The sequence below is a fragment of the Accipiter gentilis genome, chromosome 24, assembly GCF_929443795.1.
Source record: "Accipiter gentilis chromosome 24, bAccGen1.1, whole genome shotgun sequence".
Classification (NCBI taxonomy): domain Eukaryota; kingdom Metazoa; phylum Chordata; class Aves; order Accipitriformes; family Accipitridae; genus Astur; species Astur gentilis.
Window position 1 is genome coordinate 724,074 of NC_064903.1, and position 17,004 is coordinate 741,077.

Genomic DNA, 17,004 nt, shown 5'->3' on the forward strand with positions numbered 1-17,004 from the left:
CAGCTGTGCCTCAGTTTCCCCCCAGCAGCGAGGCTGGCCAGGCTCAGGTCAAGAGTGCTGGGGAGCCGGCTGTCTGGCTCTGCTCTCCCAGGACACCCTTTGCCTCCCGCAGGCATCTGCCACAGGGTGAGGGCCCCCTCAGAGGCATTTTGTATTTCGAGCCTGTCACTGATAAGCTTGGCAGGAGGGTCACCGCCAAGGGCAGCAGGCTCTGCTCTGGCTGCACCATTCCCGCCATCTACCATGTCCTCCCGCCAAGCATTCCGTCTCGGCTGGGTCATCCTGAGCCCCATGGATGTGGGTGGCAGCCGTGGCTTGCACGGACATCCCAAACCCGCTCTTGCAGCGATCCTGCACCAGGCTGCTTCCGAATACAGCCCAGCCGTCGGGAGCACTGGCAGCAGTGCCGCTTTATCAGCCCCCGCCACAAGCAGGGCTGCTGGCTCCTCGCACTGCATCTCAGAGCCACCGCGTGATGCTGGGCCGTGAGCGGCTGCCGGAGCTGCGCCCAAAAAAGCCTCTGAACGACTGCTCCCAAGCAGCAAAAGCCAAAACATCAGGGTGTTACACTCGCTCTTGCACGTAGGGTAGTGCAAGCAGGGTGCAGCCCCTCGGGGCACGAGTTTGGGGTGCCTGGGCCGCTGAAGGGATGCTTGGCTCCTCTGCCCTTTCCCACCCCTTCTCCTCAGCTGCTGCTTCTGCCGGGAGGATGAAACCAGCGGCAATGCCCGCGCCGCTGCCTGCGTCAGCTCAGGGCAGCGCCAGCTCGCTCGCGTTCCCAAAGGAGCGCGTCTCTGCGAAGGGTGGAAAGCCCCGTAGGGCAGGGACCCCCCTCAGCCGCCCCGCACTGCCTCTTCCTCAATTGCCCAACCATGGCTGGCCATGCTGCCCTTTCTTCCCTGCCTGCAGTGTGTGTGGGCAGGGCAGGGTGCTGGGCCCCCCCTCCCCAGCTGCCTGGGCACGCTTCCGCTTCACCCCAGGGCGGCCCCGGGTTTCGGTGCTGCGGTTTGCCCGCGTGGTTGGAGCCCACAGGGTGGGTGCCGGGGGGTGCCCCGGCAGCGGGGCCGAGGCCACGGAGGTAAGCTCCCGTACTGCGGCTCCGGGGAGGGCAGCGGGGGGCTTTCCCCCCCAGCAGGATGCTGGCACCGGGAGGCTCGGGGAGGTGGCGGGGGCAGGGGGGTAGTGGGGGGCTGTGCTTTGGGGGTGTCCCCGAGTCCTGGGGGGACACCGAGTAGCTGCTGCTGGGTGTGTGGGGGGGTGGTATGTGTGGGCAGCAGGCAAGGAGCATTGGCACCCACCGAGCCAAAGAGGGGTGCAGCGAGGTGGGGTGTGGGGCCCACCCTTGGTGTGCGCTCAGAAATGGAGGGGGTGGCAGCGGACCCCCACCTCGCCAAAGAGAGCGGGTTGGGGGGCTGGGGTCTACAGAGGTGAATGTGTGGTCCCTGGCCCCCCAGCTCCCTTCCTGTGGCCCTGGAGGCCAGGTTTTTGGGGAGATGCCCCAACTGTGCCCGGGCTCCCATCCCCAGGGGACGACTGGGCACATGGGGTGAGCCAGAGGCCAGGGCATGGGGCTCCTTCTGCCAGGAACCCCCCCGGCCCCTCTGGGCATCGTCACCTGGCAGGCACCAAAGTGGGGGGTGAGAAGAGGAAAAGCCACATCCCTGCGTGAGAAAAGGGGGCTGCCTTCACCCGCAGCAGGGAAAACTTCGTCGCCAGCTGCACAGCCCTGCCCTCTGGCACGGGGCTCTGCAGCCCGGCAAAGCCTCAGCGTGGTTCACACGCACACACGCCCCGACACTTCTTGGTTGATATGGAAACGAGTCAAATTATTTAAAGGAGAAAGGGAAAAAAAAAGGGGGGAGAAAAAAAGCCTGATGTTAAGGCATGTCGTTATGGTAACACAAATTATAAAAGTAACTAGGCTAGGGACGTGGCACCTTGCTTTCGGGTGCTGGGCGTTGTGCAGGCTCTGCCGCTTGATCAGCCGGTGCTGGGGGGAGGGTGGGCAGGATGGCACCCACAGGCAGGATGGCACCCGTGGGCAGGACTGCACCTGCGGGCAGCAGGGGTGATGCTCGGGATGCAGTGCTGGGTGAGCCGGGGCATGGCTGACCGAATGCCGCAGGAGGAGGGGGACATGGCACGTGCAGGGGTGCTGGGGAGCCCGGCCCCATTTTGGGACCACTACCCTTCACCCAGGCAAAGAGGATTGCCGTCGCTATCTTGGCTGGGGTCTGGCATGAAGCAGGGTGCTGCGGCCAAAGGCGGCTGCGTTTTGGCAGCTGGGGCGGTGGCGTGCTCGCTGGGGACGGGCACCCTGTGGCCCCGCATGCTGCAGGCGGTAGAGGGGAAGTGTTTGTCACGCTGGTAATAGGAGTGTCTCGACTGATGGGGATGGGGACGGGCACACAGGCAAAGCCTGCCTGCATCCCCAGCGCCATTGGAAAGCCCTCAGCCCTCGGCACCTCATGCTTGCCGCTCTTCCCTGCAAAATGTGAGTCAAACTTGGGATGTGCATCCCCCTGGCCAGGTGGATGAAGCGGTGCTGACTGCTGAGCGGGTGCATCCCAGCTACCAGACAGGGTGAAAGGATGTCAGGCCCTGGTCCCCAGGGGTGACACCCAGCCCGGTGAGTGACGCTGGGCACAGGACCTCGCACAGTGCCTGGTGTCAACAGTGGCCATCCCTCTGCCCACGCCAGGGGCAGCTGGAGAAGAATTAGCCGCAAATCCCCACGGATGACACCCTGGTCATCCACGAGCCCCGTGTTTAAAGCTCACAAACCCACTCTTTGCCTCCACTGCCTGGTTTGGGGCTTGGATGCGCTCGACCGGCAGCATGCTGGCAGCAGCACTCCCTTGGCTTCGGTGCAAAACCGTGCTGGGTAGGAAACCCACATCCGCTCGGGGCCAGCGCTGCTCCGGAGCGGAGGTGCTGGGGCTGCAGGGGTTCCCATGGCAAAGCCTGTTTGCCGGAGCCCCGCTGCAGCTCCCAGCACGCCCAGCTCCCTGGCGAGCCCAAATCCTTCTCCTGGGGACTTTTCCACCTGTATGGGTGTTTCAGAGGGTCTGGGCGAGTGCCTGGCCCATCCCTGCAGAAGTTTCCTTCCCAGGAGACCTTTGTGGGTCATCCACCGCCGGGGCAGGGCGAGTTAACCTCGCCAAGCAGGCTGAAACCAGTGTGATGAAAGGCGCCATGTCCCCATCGCTCTCTCCTTTTCAGTTGCAACTTCTGCTCTTCTCCAGCCAGGAGGTTGCTTCACCGGAGCATGGGGCGTTTCCTGCACCCAGGAACAGCCGGGCAGTCACCCGGGGCAACAGGGCTTGCTTCCTTCCCCAATTTCACCCTGCGCCCTTCCTGGCTTGTTCTGGCAGCCCGTGGGGATAGTGTCCAGCCCCTGGAGCAGCAGCGGTGCCGGTGATGGGGTCTGGTCCCACCCAGCAGCAGCCTGCCTGGGTGGCTTTGCCAGGGTGGGACACAGCCACATCCCACTCCCTGCATTCCTGGAGAGACCCAAGACAGGATGAGCGTGCTGTGCCGGTGTGGCGTCAGCCGGCAGCCCGCGGCAGCCCTTGAAGGGAAGCCGCCCGCCTGCCTCCCTCTCACTCTGCTCCCTTTCACCCACAGCCACCTCTAACCTGGACCTCGAGAGCAAGAAAGCTGCCCACACCAAGCTGTCATGGCAGCAGCCGGTGAACGTCTTTCTGGCAGCCGGGCGCCCGCCGGGCATGGAGCAGCTGCACCAGGAGGCCCAGCTCAACCTCCAGAGCTTGCTGCAAGGTAGCGGGGCAAGAGGGACCGGCGGTGGGATGGGTGAGGGTAGCAGGGATGGGTGCTGCCTTGGGTACACGACCGCCATGCAAACAGCGAGGTCATCTTCCACGTGCACGTGTGCGAGCTGCTCCTCAGACCTCGCCAAGCTGCAGAAGTTGGGTCCCGGGGAGGGGGTCCCAGTCTCCAGCAGCCCCTCTCTGATCTCTGCTCCCAAGTCACTGCTGCCAGCGGCAAATGAACTGGGGCCAAGACCAGCCGCCAGGGCGCCCACCAGTCCCACCGCGGTGCGGTTCTGCCCACGAGGGCCTTGGGGACCCGGCTGCCGATCTGTCTAACCGGATCAGTGTGGCCGTTGATTTTGTTTCCTTCCAATTTCTTAACCAAGCAGTCACGCGGCCTCGGCTTGGATGCTTTGCAGGCATCGATTAGATCAGCAGCCCGGCCTTCCCCTGGCTTGTAATCTCATTAAGTCAGCCTGAGCAGACCTGGTTTCCGCCAGGCCATAACGACCAGCATTAATTAGCTCAACAATTACAGGATGGGGAGACAGTGAGTTCCCTCCTGCCTGTCCCCGGCAGGGCTCTGCTTCCCTGTGGGACCCACTGCCTCCCCAGGCAGACCCCTGGGAGGAGCGGGGTGGGCTGCTGGGGTCTCAGCACTGCCTCAACTCCGCCCCCAGCCCTGGCATTCCGACTTGGGGTCTCCCTTCCCCACCTCCTGAGCTGCCTGTGTTGAGCAGGGACGGCAACCCAGCCCTGGGACAGCCAGCTGGGGACAGCCGCCCATGCCTTTGTGTTCCTCTTGGCCCGGGAGCAAAGCTTTCACCCCCAGCCAGCGGCTGGAACAGGGTCCCAGGCACCGTTTCTCTTGCAGAGGAGTATGAGGAGCAGTACGCCGAGAGCAGGGTCACCGGACAGACCTTCCGTGCCGCCAGTCACCTGCCCCCCGACACCCCCCCCGAGCCGTCTCCCCGACCCCCGCCTGCCAAACGCCTTGAGTTTGTGCTTATGGTGAGTGCCGGGGCAGCAGGGCAGGGCAGCACAGCCCCAGCATCGCCCGGAGGAGAGGGCTTGGTGCAGCCACTCAGGCAGCAGGGCTGGGGCAGGGGGGCATTTGTGTCCCACCTTTGTCCCTTCAGTGGGTTACGTGCCTTTCCCCCCACAGCCCCCGAGCCGGCGAGCAACCGAAGAGGAGATCGCCAGCACGACTCCCCTTGGTACTCGGCTGCCCGACGCCTCCCTGAGCCTCCCCACCAGCCCGGACAAGCAGCTGGCCTGGACCAGGGCCTTCCCCCTGCCCACCGTGGAGGAGAAGCAGTGGCACCAGTCCTGCTCCATCCAAACCAACATCATCCCCATCAATGTCTCGGGTAGGGCAGCAACCCCATGGCGCGGTGGGAGGAGAGGTGCGAGAGGCAGACCCGGCGCCGAGCCGGCACCGGAGGGGAGGATGCGGGGTGCAGGCAAAGATGTGCCCCGGCATCTGACTGCGGTGGGGTGCGGGACGGTGGGAAGGGGGGCTGGGGTTGTGAGCCTGTGTCCCCGCGGGCCAGGCCGGCACCGGGGGCAGAGCAGGGGACAGCAGGGCCACGCTGGCATCTGTCATTCCAGCCATCTCTCCTGTCATCCACAACTTTGTGCTTCCGATCCACCGGTGATGCCGCCATCCAGTCTCTTGTTTCTGCTGTGCTGCCCAGCCAGCCGGTTCTGTTGTCACCTTGGCTCTCACCACATTCCCAGCCTGTCTCACCTGTCTGTCCGTCTGTCCGTCCATCCTCTTGGGGCTGCAGCTCCCAGCAGCATGGTCCTGCCCAGTCTTTGCAGACTTGAGTGCCACACTCTGCCCCCAGGTGGGAGCCTGGGGCCAATGGCTGAGCAAGGTGCACCTTCTGAAGGCCAAAGATGTCTCTGCACTCTTTCCCTCCATGTGATGGCTCTTCACTCCTTCTCCCTCTCATCCAGGGAGAGACGTGCCATGACCACATTGGTCCCTCTCCCTGCGCTCTGTTTCTCACGTCCACGTCCCCAGTGTGGCTCAGCACCGCTGGTCCCATTAACAACAAAGACCAGCAGTGCGGGGTCCGGCCTCACCAACACAGACCAGAGCCTGTCACACAGAGCAGGGCCGGTCTCCACAGCTTTCCATGCATCCCATCTCCATCTGCAGCAACCCCATCTTCCCACTGGCTGGCAGCACCCACCGTGCCTCCATCTCCCCCGCGGATCACCCCACATGGTTCACCACCCTCCTGCCATCCCAGGCTCCTGCCTGCAGTCACCATCCCAGGCTGGGGGACACCCAGGGCACAGGCGGTGATGGAGGGGGGCCGAGCCCCCACCCCGGCAGCCCCTCCCGGCACCGCTGCGTACAGCCTGTTTGTTTTGGCTACAGGGCAGCACTTTGCTAGGCACGCGAGTGCTCGTCACTCCCTGTTTAACACAGAGACCACGATGAACCCCAAGTCCACCCTGCGGCGTAGACGGACCATTATCGGATTCCCTAACCTGTCCCTGCGAGACCAAGGTGACGGCAAGAACCGCGCAGCCACTTCCATGCCCCGGCAGCGCTTGGGCAGGGCTGGCACTGGCTGGAGGTGCCCTGATGGTGGGCAGAGCCACCCTGGGGGCTGGCAGCCAGCCCGGGCACAGATTAGCTCCCCGGGGATGCGCCGGCCTCAGGGAGGTAAAGGCCACCGTACTGGTCCTGCACCCTCCTGGGGCACCGAGGTGCTGGGCACACTGGTGATGCCGGGCTGGTCCTGGGGCTGGCGTGGCGTTGGGGACAGCCCCTTCACCCCAAATCAGGGTCCTGCACACTTAACGGGGTGGGAAGGCCACCGAAATTTCTCCTAGTGATGGGAGTCACCTGGCCTCAGCTCTGGCAGCTCCTGCCCCGTGCCCGCCCTCCCCGGCTGTGGGCAGGCTCCGCACGCAGGGTGCCGGGGCTGCGGGGCACGCACCCAGCCTGGGTCTTTGCCGGGGCTGGCGAGCCGGCTCGCGTGGCTGAGGGCACCTGCAGCACTCCCAGCATGGCCACAGACTGGTGTTGGACCCTGTGGGGACAGCAGCCATCCCGGCTGGGGGGTCTTGTCGTGCCATCCTGTATGGGAGGTGTAGAGAAGCCTGAGCCAGCCTCTTCTCGGAAGTAGGTAGGGACAGGAGGAAGAGAAGCCATGGTGCCAGATGCACCGGGGGAATTGTCACTGGGTGGGAGGAAGGTTTTTCACCATGATGGTGGTCAAACCTCCAAAAGGTTGCCACAGCTCCTCCCTTGGAGATGGTCAGACTTCAAGCCACTGGAGCCTTCATCATTCCGGGAGTGCTCTGAGTGGGGTCCCCAGGTCCTTCCCCATCCAGGCTGTTCTGAGATGAGGTGGGACCGTGAGCCATCGCATCCCCCCACGACCCGGGCAGCGATGCCTTGCTCTGCTCTTCCTGGTCCCAATCTGTGTCCCCACACAGGGCAGCACTGGGGCAGCACTGTGGTAACTGTGGGGCTGATGTCCCCGTGGACAGAGACTCCTGCCATGACTGCTAAGTTGTCCGTGGCACATGCCAGCTAAGAGATCCCAAGCTGGAGGGTTAACACAGGCCATGGGCTGTCCCCAGCTGGGTTGCGGCCACACCAGTACAGGGGGTAGGACAGCATCTGGTAAGAGGGTGTCCCCTCCAGTGCGCATGGGCACCTTTCACGCCTGGGCAGAGATGCAGCCCCAGAGATCGGCCACGGGGTGGGACCAGTCCTGGCCCCACGGCACGCGGGGCAGGACCGTGCCGCCGAACCCGCCGGCAGAGCGCGAAGCGGGACGATGCTCACCCAGGCTGTCTCTCTCCTCGCAGGCAGTGCCAACGGCCCCACGTTCAACGCGCGCGTGCCCATCGCCGAGTCCCTCTCCTGCAGCTTCGTGCCGGAGGCCACGAGTGGGGGGAAGACGCCCCAGGAGATCAGCCCCCACCAGCCCCTCTCTGCCCCACTGAGGAAGACTTTCAGCGACCTCGGGGCCCGCTGCTGCCAGCTGCCCGCCGCCGTGGACGGTGCGGCCACCCCCTCTGCCAGCGCCTGCAATGGGCCGCAGGGCACACCCTTCCCCGCACCCTGGAGCACCCTGGGCTACGTGAGCCCCCCCAGCCCCACCGCCAGCCAGACCAAGGGGCCTGCCTGCACCTCGCCGGGTGGCTCCAGCCCCTCACCCAGCCCGGGCTCGCCCGCCGCCACCGCCGCCTCCTTCTTCATTGCCATGGAGGAGCGCGTGGGCAGCAACGGGCCCAGCTCCTTCTCCGCCACGGTGCCTGAGTCCTCCCCCACCTCTGGGGGTGGCCAGAGGTGCGAGGGCCGAGAAGCCAAGGTGAACTTCTCGCCGGGAAGCCAAGAGGAGCCGGAGCCGGCGGCCGAGCCGGCACGGCTGGAGGTGGAGCGGGCAGGGTGCCGGTTCCGCGAGCGGTCGCTGTCGGTTCCCACCGACTCAGGTTCCCTCTGCTCTGTGGATATCGCGTACGCCGAGACCCGGCGGGGCAGCGCCAACTACGCCCTGGGCTACCCCAGCGCCAGCTCTGAGGGCAGCACCAGCACTGACAACGTCTCCCTGGGGCTGGAGCAGGAGGGCCAGCGGCGGCGGCGCTCCAAGAGCATCTCCCTCAAGAAGGCGAAGAAGAAGCCTTCGCCGCCCATGCGCAGCGTCTCTCTGATTAAAGAGGGGCAGGATGCTGCCCCGGGGCCCGGCTTGGCGCTGCCCAAGGATCAGCGACCCAAGAGCCTCTGCATCCCACCGGAGCCCCAAGGCCACCGGCTGGTGCATGCCGACCCCCAGGGGAGCGCGGGGAGGGAGCCCGACGGCACGGCTGTCCCCCACCAGTGGCACCTCACGGACTGGAAGGCCAGCGATCCCTATCGGTCCCTCTCCAGCTCGAGCACGGCCACAGGGACCACGGCCATCGAGTGCGCCAAGGCACGGGGCAGCTCCGAGTCCCTCGCCTCCCCCTCCGTCTCCAGGGCCACGACGCCCTCCCAGCTCTCCGCCGAGGCAGACCTCAAGACCTCCTCCCCAGGCAGGCCCACGGGGCTGATGTCTCCATCCAGCGGGTACTCCAGCCAGTCAGAGACCCCAACCCCCACCGTCCCCACCTCCGCCATCCTCGGGCACTCCCCGCACCAGGTGCGGGTGAGGCCGCTGGTCCCCGAGAGGAAGTCCTCACTGCCCCCCACGTCCCCCATGGAGAGGAGCCCCAAGTCCAGGCTGTCCTTCGACCTGCCGCTCACGCCACCCGCCCACCTCGACCTCTCGGGGCTGAAGATCTCGCTGAAGGGGAAGACGAAGGTCAGCCGGCACCACTCCGACTCCACCTTCGGCTCCAAGCTGGCCCAGAAGACCAGCCCCATCACGCCCATCATGCCGGTGGTCACGCAGTCCGACCTGCGCTCCGTCCGCCTCCGCTCCATCAGCCGCTCGGAGCCGGAGGACAATGCCGACGGCCCGGAGCACGCCGACGAGCCGGCACGTGGTCCCTGCCCGGGGCCGGAGAGGAAGGTGAAGCCACCCGTGGCAGAAAAGCCACCACTGGCCAAGCGGCCCCCGAGCATCCTGCCCAAGCCCCCAGCTCTGCGGGAGGAGGGTCCGCTGTCCCCCACGTCCCCGCCGGGCATTGCCACCAAGGAGAAGGGGCATCCACAGGACAGCTTTGTGGTGCTGCGGAAAGGGGAGCTGAGGAGGGGTCCAGGAGAGCTCCCCTCGACCCTGACCCTGGCAGGACCCCGGCGGCTCTCGCAGGGCAGCCTGGAGGATGAACCGCGGCCAGAGCGGAGCGGTGCCAGTGAGGGGGAGCGGAGGAAGGCCAAGGTGCCACCGCCGGTGCCCAAAAAACCCAGCGTGCTCTACCTGCCTCTTGCCCTGGCCCCAGCACAGCTGGGAGCCAGCATGGGGGACCAGCCACCCACCCCCAGCCCCATCATCACGCTGGATGCCTACCCCACCTGCTACAACCCCGACGATGAGGACCCGCCGTCCCCCAAGGCCCTGGGCACAGCACAAGCCAGCGACCCCGCCTCAGAGCAAGGTGAGGGTCTCCCCGCCTCTATGGTGGGTTTCACCCCAGGGACAGGGGGGTCCCCCCATGCCTGCGCAGGGCGGTTCACAGCTGCCTCCTTCTCCCCGCCTGCAGGCAGCTCGGCGGAGGCCGGCACGGAGGAGAAGAGCTTCGCCAGCGACAAGACGGCTGACTCCATTGCGGAGGAGGACGACGACGTATTCGTGACATCCCGCACCACAGAGGATCTCTTCACTGTGATCCACAGGTAGGGCTGGTGCGTGGCACTGGGTGGGAACAGCCCTTTGCCGCATCCTGCCATGGTCACAGGACCGGGCACAGTGTCCCCCTGCATCATGACACTAAATTTTCCACACTGGGGCTGATGCTCACACATGGGGACAACCTGGCTGTTGCTGCCTTAAGCGATTCAGAGTTTAGCGCCCCGAGTCTGCAGCCAGGCTGGGTCACCAGCTTGCAGGGGGGTCCACTGCTCCATCAGACCTAGCTACCAGGAGAGCGTTTTGCCAGCAACTAGGTGCCTCGCCTGCCGTGCACGGGCTGTCTTCTTGCCCCAGCGGAGCAGGCACAGCCACAACCGGGCAGGTGTCATGCCCTTTGCTGTAGGACCTTGCCCCATCCAGAGGAGTGGCAGGTCCCACCCAGGGCTGCTCCCACCGCACGTCTCTTTGGTGCCTAGGTCGAAGAGGAAGGTCTTGGGGCGGAAAGAGCCTGGTGACACTTTTGGCAGCCGGCCCAACTCCCACTCACCTGTGAAGACTTCGGGATCCCCAACCAGTGAGTCCCCGGTAGCAGCAGGCAGCACCGGGAAGTCTTCCAGCAGGAATGAAGACTTTAAAGCTCTGCTCCAGAAGAAGAGCAGCAAAACCAGCCCCGGTACCCGGCCATCTGCTGCTGAACTGCTCAAGACCACAAACCCACTGGCTCGGAGGGTCCTGACAGAGTTTGCCCCCGAGCTAGATGGTGCAAACAGCCCCAAAAGCCAGCCCTAACCGTGCGTGGTCCCTTCTGGCCATGAAGGGCTGGATATGGCTGCAGAAGGAGTATTGCTGCAGAAGGGGTGCCCTGGCTGCCCGGGTGAGTCCATGTGTCCCGCTGGGGGTTTTCTTCTGCTTTTGTTTCCTCCTCGGAGAGCCGCCGGCAGAGAGGCAGCGTTTGGAGCCCAAGGCCCTGTGCCTCTGGCGGAGCTGGGCCCTTTCCAGGAGGGAAGAGGTGGCACCGCTGCTGGGACCGTCCCTGGCTGAGCCGGCTCCCGGGACCGAAGGCACCTGCTCGGGAAGCAGAGCGGGACTGCAGCCCCCAGCATTGCTCAGCACCCGCAGCAAAGCTAGCTTGAAACTGTTTGGTCACTTCGGCATGTGGTACTTTAAATGGCTTTTCTAATGCACAGTCGTGATGATGTTTTATTCTCTTTCATTTGACGTTGTATCTTGAGTTTCCCAGGCAAAGATCCCAGGTTTGAGTTCGGCTGGATACACGGACATGTACTTTGGGAAGATGTAAAGGAGCTGGCTGGAATTGAGGGTGCTTTGGAAGAGCCACAAGCGGTTCCCCCTCGTCATCCTGAGCATCCTCCCCGCCACACGGGGAACAGGCACCCCAGCGTCCGCAGCCAGTGGCGACGACCTCAAGCCAAAATCCAGCCCCTCGAAAGCCCCCAAAATGCTGCATTTCAGAGCTCCTCAGCTCTTGGTCCAAAAGCAAACCCCAGGGTTGCCTCCACCGCCAGCCCCGGGGGAGCCTCGCCCCACCGGCCGCACCACACGTGGAGCTCCGCCAGCCTCCCTGCTCCGCGCCGGCCTCCCTGCTCCCCACCAGCCTCCCAGCGTGAGCGGGTCCCGCACCAGGCTGTCGACTTCGGGTGATGCGGGGTGTGGGCGGCCCTGCTGCCGCGGGAAGGAAGGGCTGCAGCAGGCCAGCGCTGCCCGGGGAAGCCCTTCCCCAGCTCTGCCTCTTGCATCGCACCAAAGTACCCTGCGACAGCATCGCCTGCAAACGTCTGCCACGTCAGCTCCCAGAGGTCCTAGGTTGCCACCGAGCTGTTGGCCAAACCCAGCCAGACGTCACCTGAGCCACCTCCCAGGTGACTCCTGGAGTCCCTCCGGGTTACCCACCCCTCCGCCTGTGCCCACTGGTTGCAGGGGAGCTGTGCGAGGCCGAGCAGGATGCGTGCCAGTGCCATTGGCAAAGCAGGGGCTGCACCCCGCCGCTGTCCAGGGAGTGCTGTTGGCAATGCCACCCTCCCCCTGGCACACACAGGTCCCCCAGCCAGCCAGACCGCGTTCCCCTGAGTGTCCCGTGGGCCAGGACGCACTGCCAAGGTATGCAGCAGACCCTGCATGGTGTGTGCCCACCCGCGAGGCTGCCCGTGTGGGTGCTGCGAGGAAGTGGCACGTTCTGCACCACGGCGCAGGGGGATGCGGTGCTGGCGTGGCCGTGTTGCCCAGCCCTGCCGAAGGGGTGGTTTGCACATCCCCAGCCCTTGCCCGGGGCACAATGTAAGACGCAGGGTGGGATTCGTCCCCCTTGCCCTCAGCTGCTGCTTCCTGGCTTGGCTCCAGCCTGCGAGCCTCAGCTGTCAGTGACAGGGGCCACGGTGAGGGGCAGCGGGGCAGGGACAGCTGCTGGGGCAAGGGCAGAGCTTGGGAGGAGGGCAGGACTGAGAGGAAATGCCAGCCCCAGCACAGAGAAAGAACATGGCTGCATGGCTGTAGCAAAGGAGAAAGGGCCAGACTGTGGATGACAAACAGGGTGTTTAGGAAAACTTCCACTTTATTTCTTGATGTATTTCTGCAAGCTCTGGCATACCCCAGCCCTCCTGTGCAGGGGGAGAGCGATGTGGCTGCATCCAGGCAGCGGTGGGGAAAGGAAGGCACCACGGCAGCACTACAGCTGTCCCTCTGAGGGGCCAGAGCTGGTCTGGGGGTCTCTGCACACACCCCCCCCCCCCCAGGAGCTCTGCACACAGCCTGGCCTGCAGGGGAGCACAGCCCTCTGCCAACACCTCCCTATCCACACACCTGTGCTGGATTTGACCCTAAAAGAGGCTCTGCTGTCCTTGCGGTTGTTTCCCCCTCCCCTCCCTCCCGTTACTTGCACATTGCTCCCTTCCCTCTCCCAGGGTTGCAGATTTAAGCCTGTAATTAAGATCCAGGCTGAGAAACTCAGGAAAAAAAAAAAAAAAAGCTCTAACAAATTTCCATGCTTCATCTCCATCCCACGGCACCCAGCCCTCCTGCTGCTCCTGGGCCCGGCAGCAGGGTGCTGGTGTGGTGGGGAGGGGCCCTGGGGACGGGAGAGGGAAGCACTGGGATCGGGTACATTTTGCACATGACTGCTCAGGAAACCGGTGGCGGTGGAGGCGGTGGCCGGCGATGGCAGCCAGCAAAGTGGGCTGGGGACAAGCACGGGGAGGGGACACCCCTGCAAAAACCCAGCACTCCTGGCAGCGAAAGCGGTCGTCCGCTACCGGATAAGAAATGTCTGGGAGGCCCAGGGTGAATCCTGGCTGCTGAGCTGTGGGATGGAGATCCTCATTTCCCTGGCCGGAGGAATGGGCTCTTCCTGGCGAAGCTGGCCAGTTCGGGGCTGAGAGCTGGTCCCTGGCCGCTTGCTCCCTCCTCCCTCTGGCTGTGGATGCAGAACCCTTTCCGCAGCTGCTTCACTGTGGGAAAAGCAGCTCAGGGTCCCTGGGGAGAGCCCGGCCGGCGGTGACAACCCCTGGTCCCACCACCCCTGGTCCCTCGGGGCGGGGGCCGGCCCGCCACAGTGCGTACTTCTGAATGTTGTACTTTTTAAATCTCGCCAGCTTGGTAAACTGCTCCCTGCTGACGGCTGCCTATGCGTGCTGGTTCTTGGGGCGTGCCGAGGGGGGCCGGAGCCCCGGGGAAGGGTGCTGGGTGGGAGGGACGGGCACCCCAACACCCCCCCGGGTGGCTCCAGGGGACGCTGGCAAGCGCGGGGCCCGTGCAGCCCCATCCGCTGGGGCCTCTCACAGCATCTGCCACGCACCCCCGTGTCCCCAGCAGCTCTGGGGGAGCACAGGGACGCCGCGGGGTGTCAGGGACAGCCCAGGGTGGGTGCGGGGGGTGGTGTGGGGGGCTGGGGACGGACTTGGGGTCCTGGGGTCAGGTGGGATGGGTGCTGGGGACAGCCAAGGGTGCTGGGGTCAGCCCGGGGTGCCGGGGACAGCTCCGGCTGGGTGCTGGGGTCAGCTCCGAGTGGGTGCCGGGGACAGCCCGGGGTGCCGGGTGGGCGCAGGGCACAGCCGGGGCGGGTTGCTGGGACAGCCCGTGGCGGCCGCCGGGCCCAGGCCGCAGGAAGCCTCCAGTAACGGCCGGCGCCGGGGTCCTGGCACGGCGGGGCGGGTTCGGGGTGACCGGGCGGGCGCCGGGCGCCGGGCGCCGGGCAGCGGCAGGGACGGCCCCAGCCCGGCGCGCCGCGGGCAGCCCGGGGGCCTCGGCGCGGCACCGGCGGCGGCAAGATGGCGCCCAAAGGGAAAGGCAGCGGCAAGGCGGGCAAGGGTGAGCGGGGACCGGCGGGGTCTGGGGCGGCCCGGCCCGGCCGGGCGCGGGGCGAGGGCCGGGCCGGTCTCAGGGCGCTGTGTTCACAGGCGGGGGCAGCGGCGGCGGCGGCGGCGGCAGCAGCGAGGGCAAAGCCCAGGGCCCGAAGGGAGGCGGCAGCGCCGTGAAGGTGAGCCCGGGGGGCGGCGGGGGCCGGGCAGGGTCCCGGCGGGGGGTGTCGGTCTCCCCGCTCCTTCCCCGGCAGACGGGCAGCCAGCGGCCGGCCTGGCCCGCTTGCTCCGGCCCCGCTTCGCTCTCCCCTCCCAGGTTCGGCACATCCTCTGCGAAAAGCAAGGCAAAGCCATGGAGGCCATGGAGAAGCTGAAGTCCGGCCAGCGGTTCAGCGAAGTCGCCTCGCAGTACAGCGAGGACAAAGCCAGGCAAGGGGTACGTGTGGGGGGTTGTTCTCAGGGGAGGGGACAGCGGCTTTTGGGGGAACCGGGTCCGTGCTGGCCACCCTCACCTGCCTGAAGGAGATTGCCATTGGGAAGTCCTTCCCGGGAGCCTTCAAAAAGCTCCTTTCAGTAGCTTCAAGCACAGCGTGCCCAGTGGAGGGGCGGGCAAATACTGGTCGGGCGCAGCCTTAACAGCTAAGCGAAGGCACAAGCAGGTGCCAGTAGCTCAGCCATAAACCCTTTGCAGCAGGGCTGAGGTATGTGAGCCCCACGCAGCAGCAGGCCAGTGCTCAGGGAGGGCAGAGCGTAAGCCTGCCGTGGCTTTAGCCAGCTAGCCCTTGCTGAGAGGCAGCCCTGCATGAGGAGCTCTTCGTCTGTGTGCTGTCCTCTCTGACAGCAGTGCACGCTGCCAAGACAGATGCTGCGGGACAGGCTTCTTGTCCCATGGCCATATCACCCACCCTCCTAGCTGGTGAGGCTGCTGTTGCAGTGAGATTCTCAAAGCTTAACTCTGATGGTTCCTTCTTCCAGGGAGACTTGGGCTGGATGACCAGAGGCTCCATGGTGGGACCTTTCCAGGAAGCAGCGTTTGCCTTGCCCGTGAGCAGCATGGACAAGCCAGTGTATACAGACCCTCCCATAAAAACAAAGTTTGGGTATCACATCATCATGGTGGAAGGCAGAAAATAAAATGTGAATGATCATGACCTTGTTGACTGCTTGAATCCTGAGAACTTCCCAGACACCCTGATCTTGGAGCAAGTCGGTCATAACCAGCAGCAGGCTTGGAGGCAGCCGGCTGTCCCTGCTGTCTTGGCAGGACACACAGGTTACAGCTGGCAGAGAATAGGGCCCTGCATAGAGAGGTAAAGCATTCCTTGGAAAAGGTGAACTAAGAGCTTTTCACAGTTGTTGAAATCTGCTTTGCCTGGCCAGCCAGCTTCTTGCCTTTCCCCTTGCAGAGACAATGACCTGTCCACCTGAATAAGGTGCTCAGGCTTTTATCTGCAAATGTAAATGATCCAGAAAGGGAAAGAGGGGTTCCCCAGGGCCTTGATCTTTATCCCCATCCTCGCCAGAGAGATGCAGATGGCTCCTATGCTACAGTTTCTGCTCCAGAGCTCAGGCTTGGACTGGGAGGACAGTCTCTTTGGCAGAGGGTGGGTAACACTAGAGCTAGAGGTCACCACCCGGGGCAGGCAACTTGTTCTTGCAGTTACCCAGCAGAGGTGTGGGTCAGGCCAGGGCTGGAGGCACCCTGGCTGAGCAGGAGCAGGGAAGGGGAGTTGGGGGGTAGAAGTCCTCCTGAATACCAAGGTGCCCATACCTCAAGCTACATCTTATCCATGGGAAGCTGGGGAAAGAAATTGTGTAACTCAGGCTTGAATGAGAGAAAAGCCACTAAATGCTCGCTTGTTGCTTCCTCCATTTGTCTACTGCTGGGTGTGCAGTACATGTCTCAAGCCTAGCAGGCTGGGCCTCATCGTTCTGGTAAAACTACCTGAAGAACAGCATGATTGATGTGACTGAGATAGCACATTACGTCTCCTACCTCTTGGACCTTAGCAATAAATATCTCAGTGCAGTGATCCCTTTCCTGCTGAAAGACAGCACTCAAACTAGGCACATGTCTAGCAACAGACACCAGCTTTGTTTGCAGGCGAGCATCGTGCAGCATCAGAGGGCTCAAAGATGAGGAGAAAACATCAAAGAGAACAAGAGGCCCTTCCCAAGGTCAGCATACAAGGAAGAGGTGAGACTGAAACCAGGGCAGGTCTTTCTCCTCCCTCACTTTTTGGGGTGTTTGTTTTGTTAAGAGAATGGAAAGCTCAGAGAGGCGAACAAATGATTGCACAGCTCTAGTTCATTAATATTTTGTTATGAAAGGCAGACAGGCCTTTCTGCAGCATGAGAGCAGATGTGGGCTCATTTAAGGAATGCTCTATTAATAAATTGCTTGTTTCCAGGCTACCAGAGCTTTGTTCTACCTATTAGCAAAAGCCCATTGGCACATCTCCTGTACCAACAGGATCATTGTTTGTATTTGTCATGTCTCCTAGCACAAAGGATTCAAATTCAGCAGACCAGTTTCCTCTCCAAAAACTGCAAAACTCAGCAAGGTGTGAAAGCGTTCCGTGCTATCACACTGTAATACAGAAGGCAAACTTGCTAGGCACTAAACATGCACCTGGCATGAGGAAGCATCAAAATTCACTGCCTTATTGTCATGAG

General features: G+C 63.8%; 2 protein-coding genes across 4 annotated transcripts in view; both read left to right on the top strand.

Moving 5' to 3' along the window:
* NHSL2 (NHS like 2) overlaps positions 1-11,204 on the top strand; it is a 34,732-nt gene extending 23,528 nt beyond the window's left edge. Inside the window, exons 1-8 of one of the 3 annotated variants that reach the window (XM_049828245.1) lie at positions 783-1,078; positions 3,628-3,780; positions 4,648-4,784; positions 4,939-5,143; positions 5,941-6,297; positions 7,614-9,824; positions 9,930-10,062; positions 10,495-11,204. In XM_049828245.1, the coding sequence (XP_049684202.1) occupies positions 883-1,078; positions 3,628-3,780; positions 4,648-4,784; positions 4,939-5,143; positions 5,941-6,297; positions 7,614-9,824; positions 9,930-10,062; positions 10,495-10,807 (3,705 nt within the window). In that variant the 5' untranslated portion in view covers positions 783-882 and the 3' untranslated portion in view covers positions 10,808-11,204. Of the gene's footprint in view, positions 1-782; positions 1,079-3,627; positions 3,781-4,647; positions 4,785-4,938; positions 5,144-5,940; positions 6,298-7,613; positions 9,825-9,929; positions 10,063-10,494 lie in introns of those variants that run through there. The other 2 variants (XM_049828248.1, XM_049828246.1) reach the window with 2 other exon arrangements.
* Positions 11,205-14,255: 3,051 nt separating this feature from the next.
* Positions 14,256-15,479, top strand: PIN4 (peptidylprolyl cis/trans isomerase, NIMA-interacting 4). Its single transcript, XM_049828280.1, has 4 exons — positions 14,256-14,338; positions 14,428-14,507; positions 14,645-14,764; positions 15,304-15,479. The coding sequence occupies exons 1-4, from the start codon at positions 14,299-14,301 to the stop codon at positions 15,460-15,462; spliced, it is 399 nt and encodes a 132-aa protein (XP_049684237.1). The 5' UTR covers positions 14,256-14,298; the 3' UTR covers positions 15,463-15,479.
* The last annotated feature ends 1,525 nt before the right edge of the window (positions 15,480-17,004 follow it).

Bases quoted from the DNA above. Each gene is read 5' to 3' on its own strand.
- PIN4 (XM_049828280.1), top strand. From the start codon at position 14,299: ATGGCGCCCAAAGGGAAAGGCAGCGGCAAGGCGGGCAAGG. The intron at 14,339-14,427 runs GTGAGCGGGGAC...CTGTGTTCACAG, and splicing joins CAGCGGCAAGGCGGGCAAGG to GCGGGGGCAGCGGCGGCGGC. The intron at 14,765-15,303 runs GTACGTGTGGGG...TCCTTCTTCCAG, and splicing joins AGGACAAAGCCAGGCAAGGG to GGAGACTTGGGCTGGATGAC.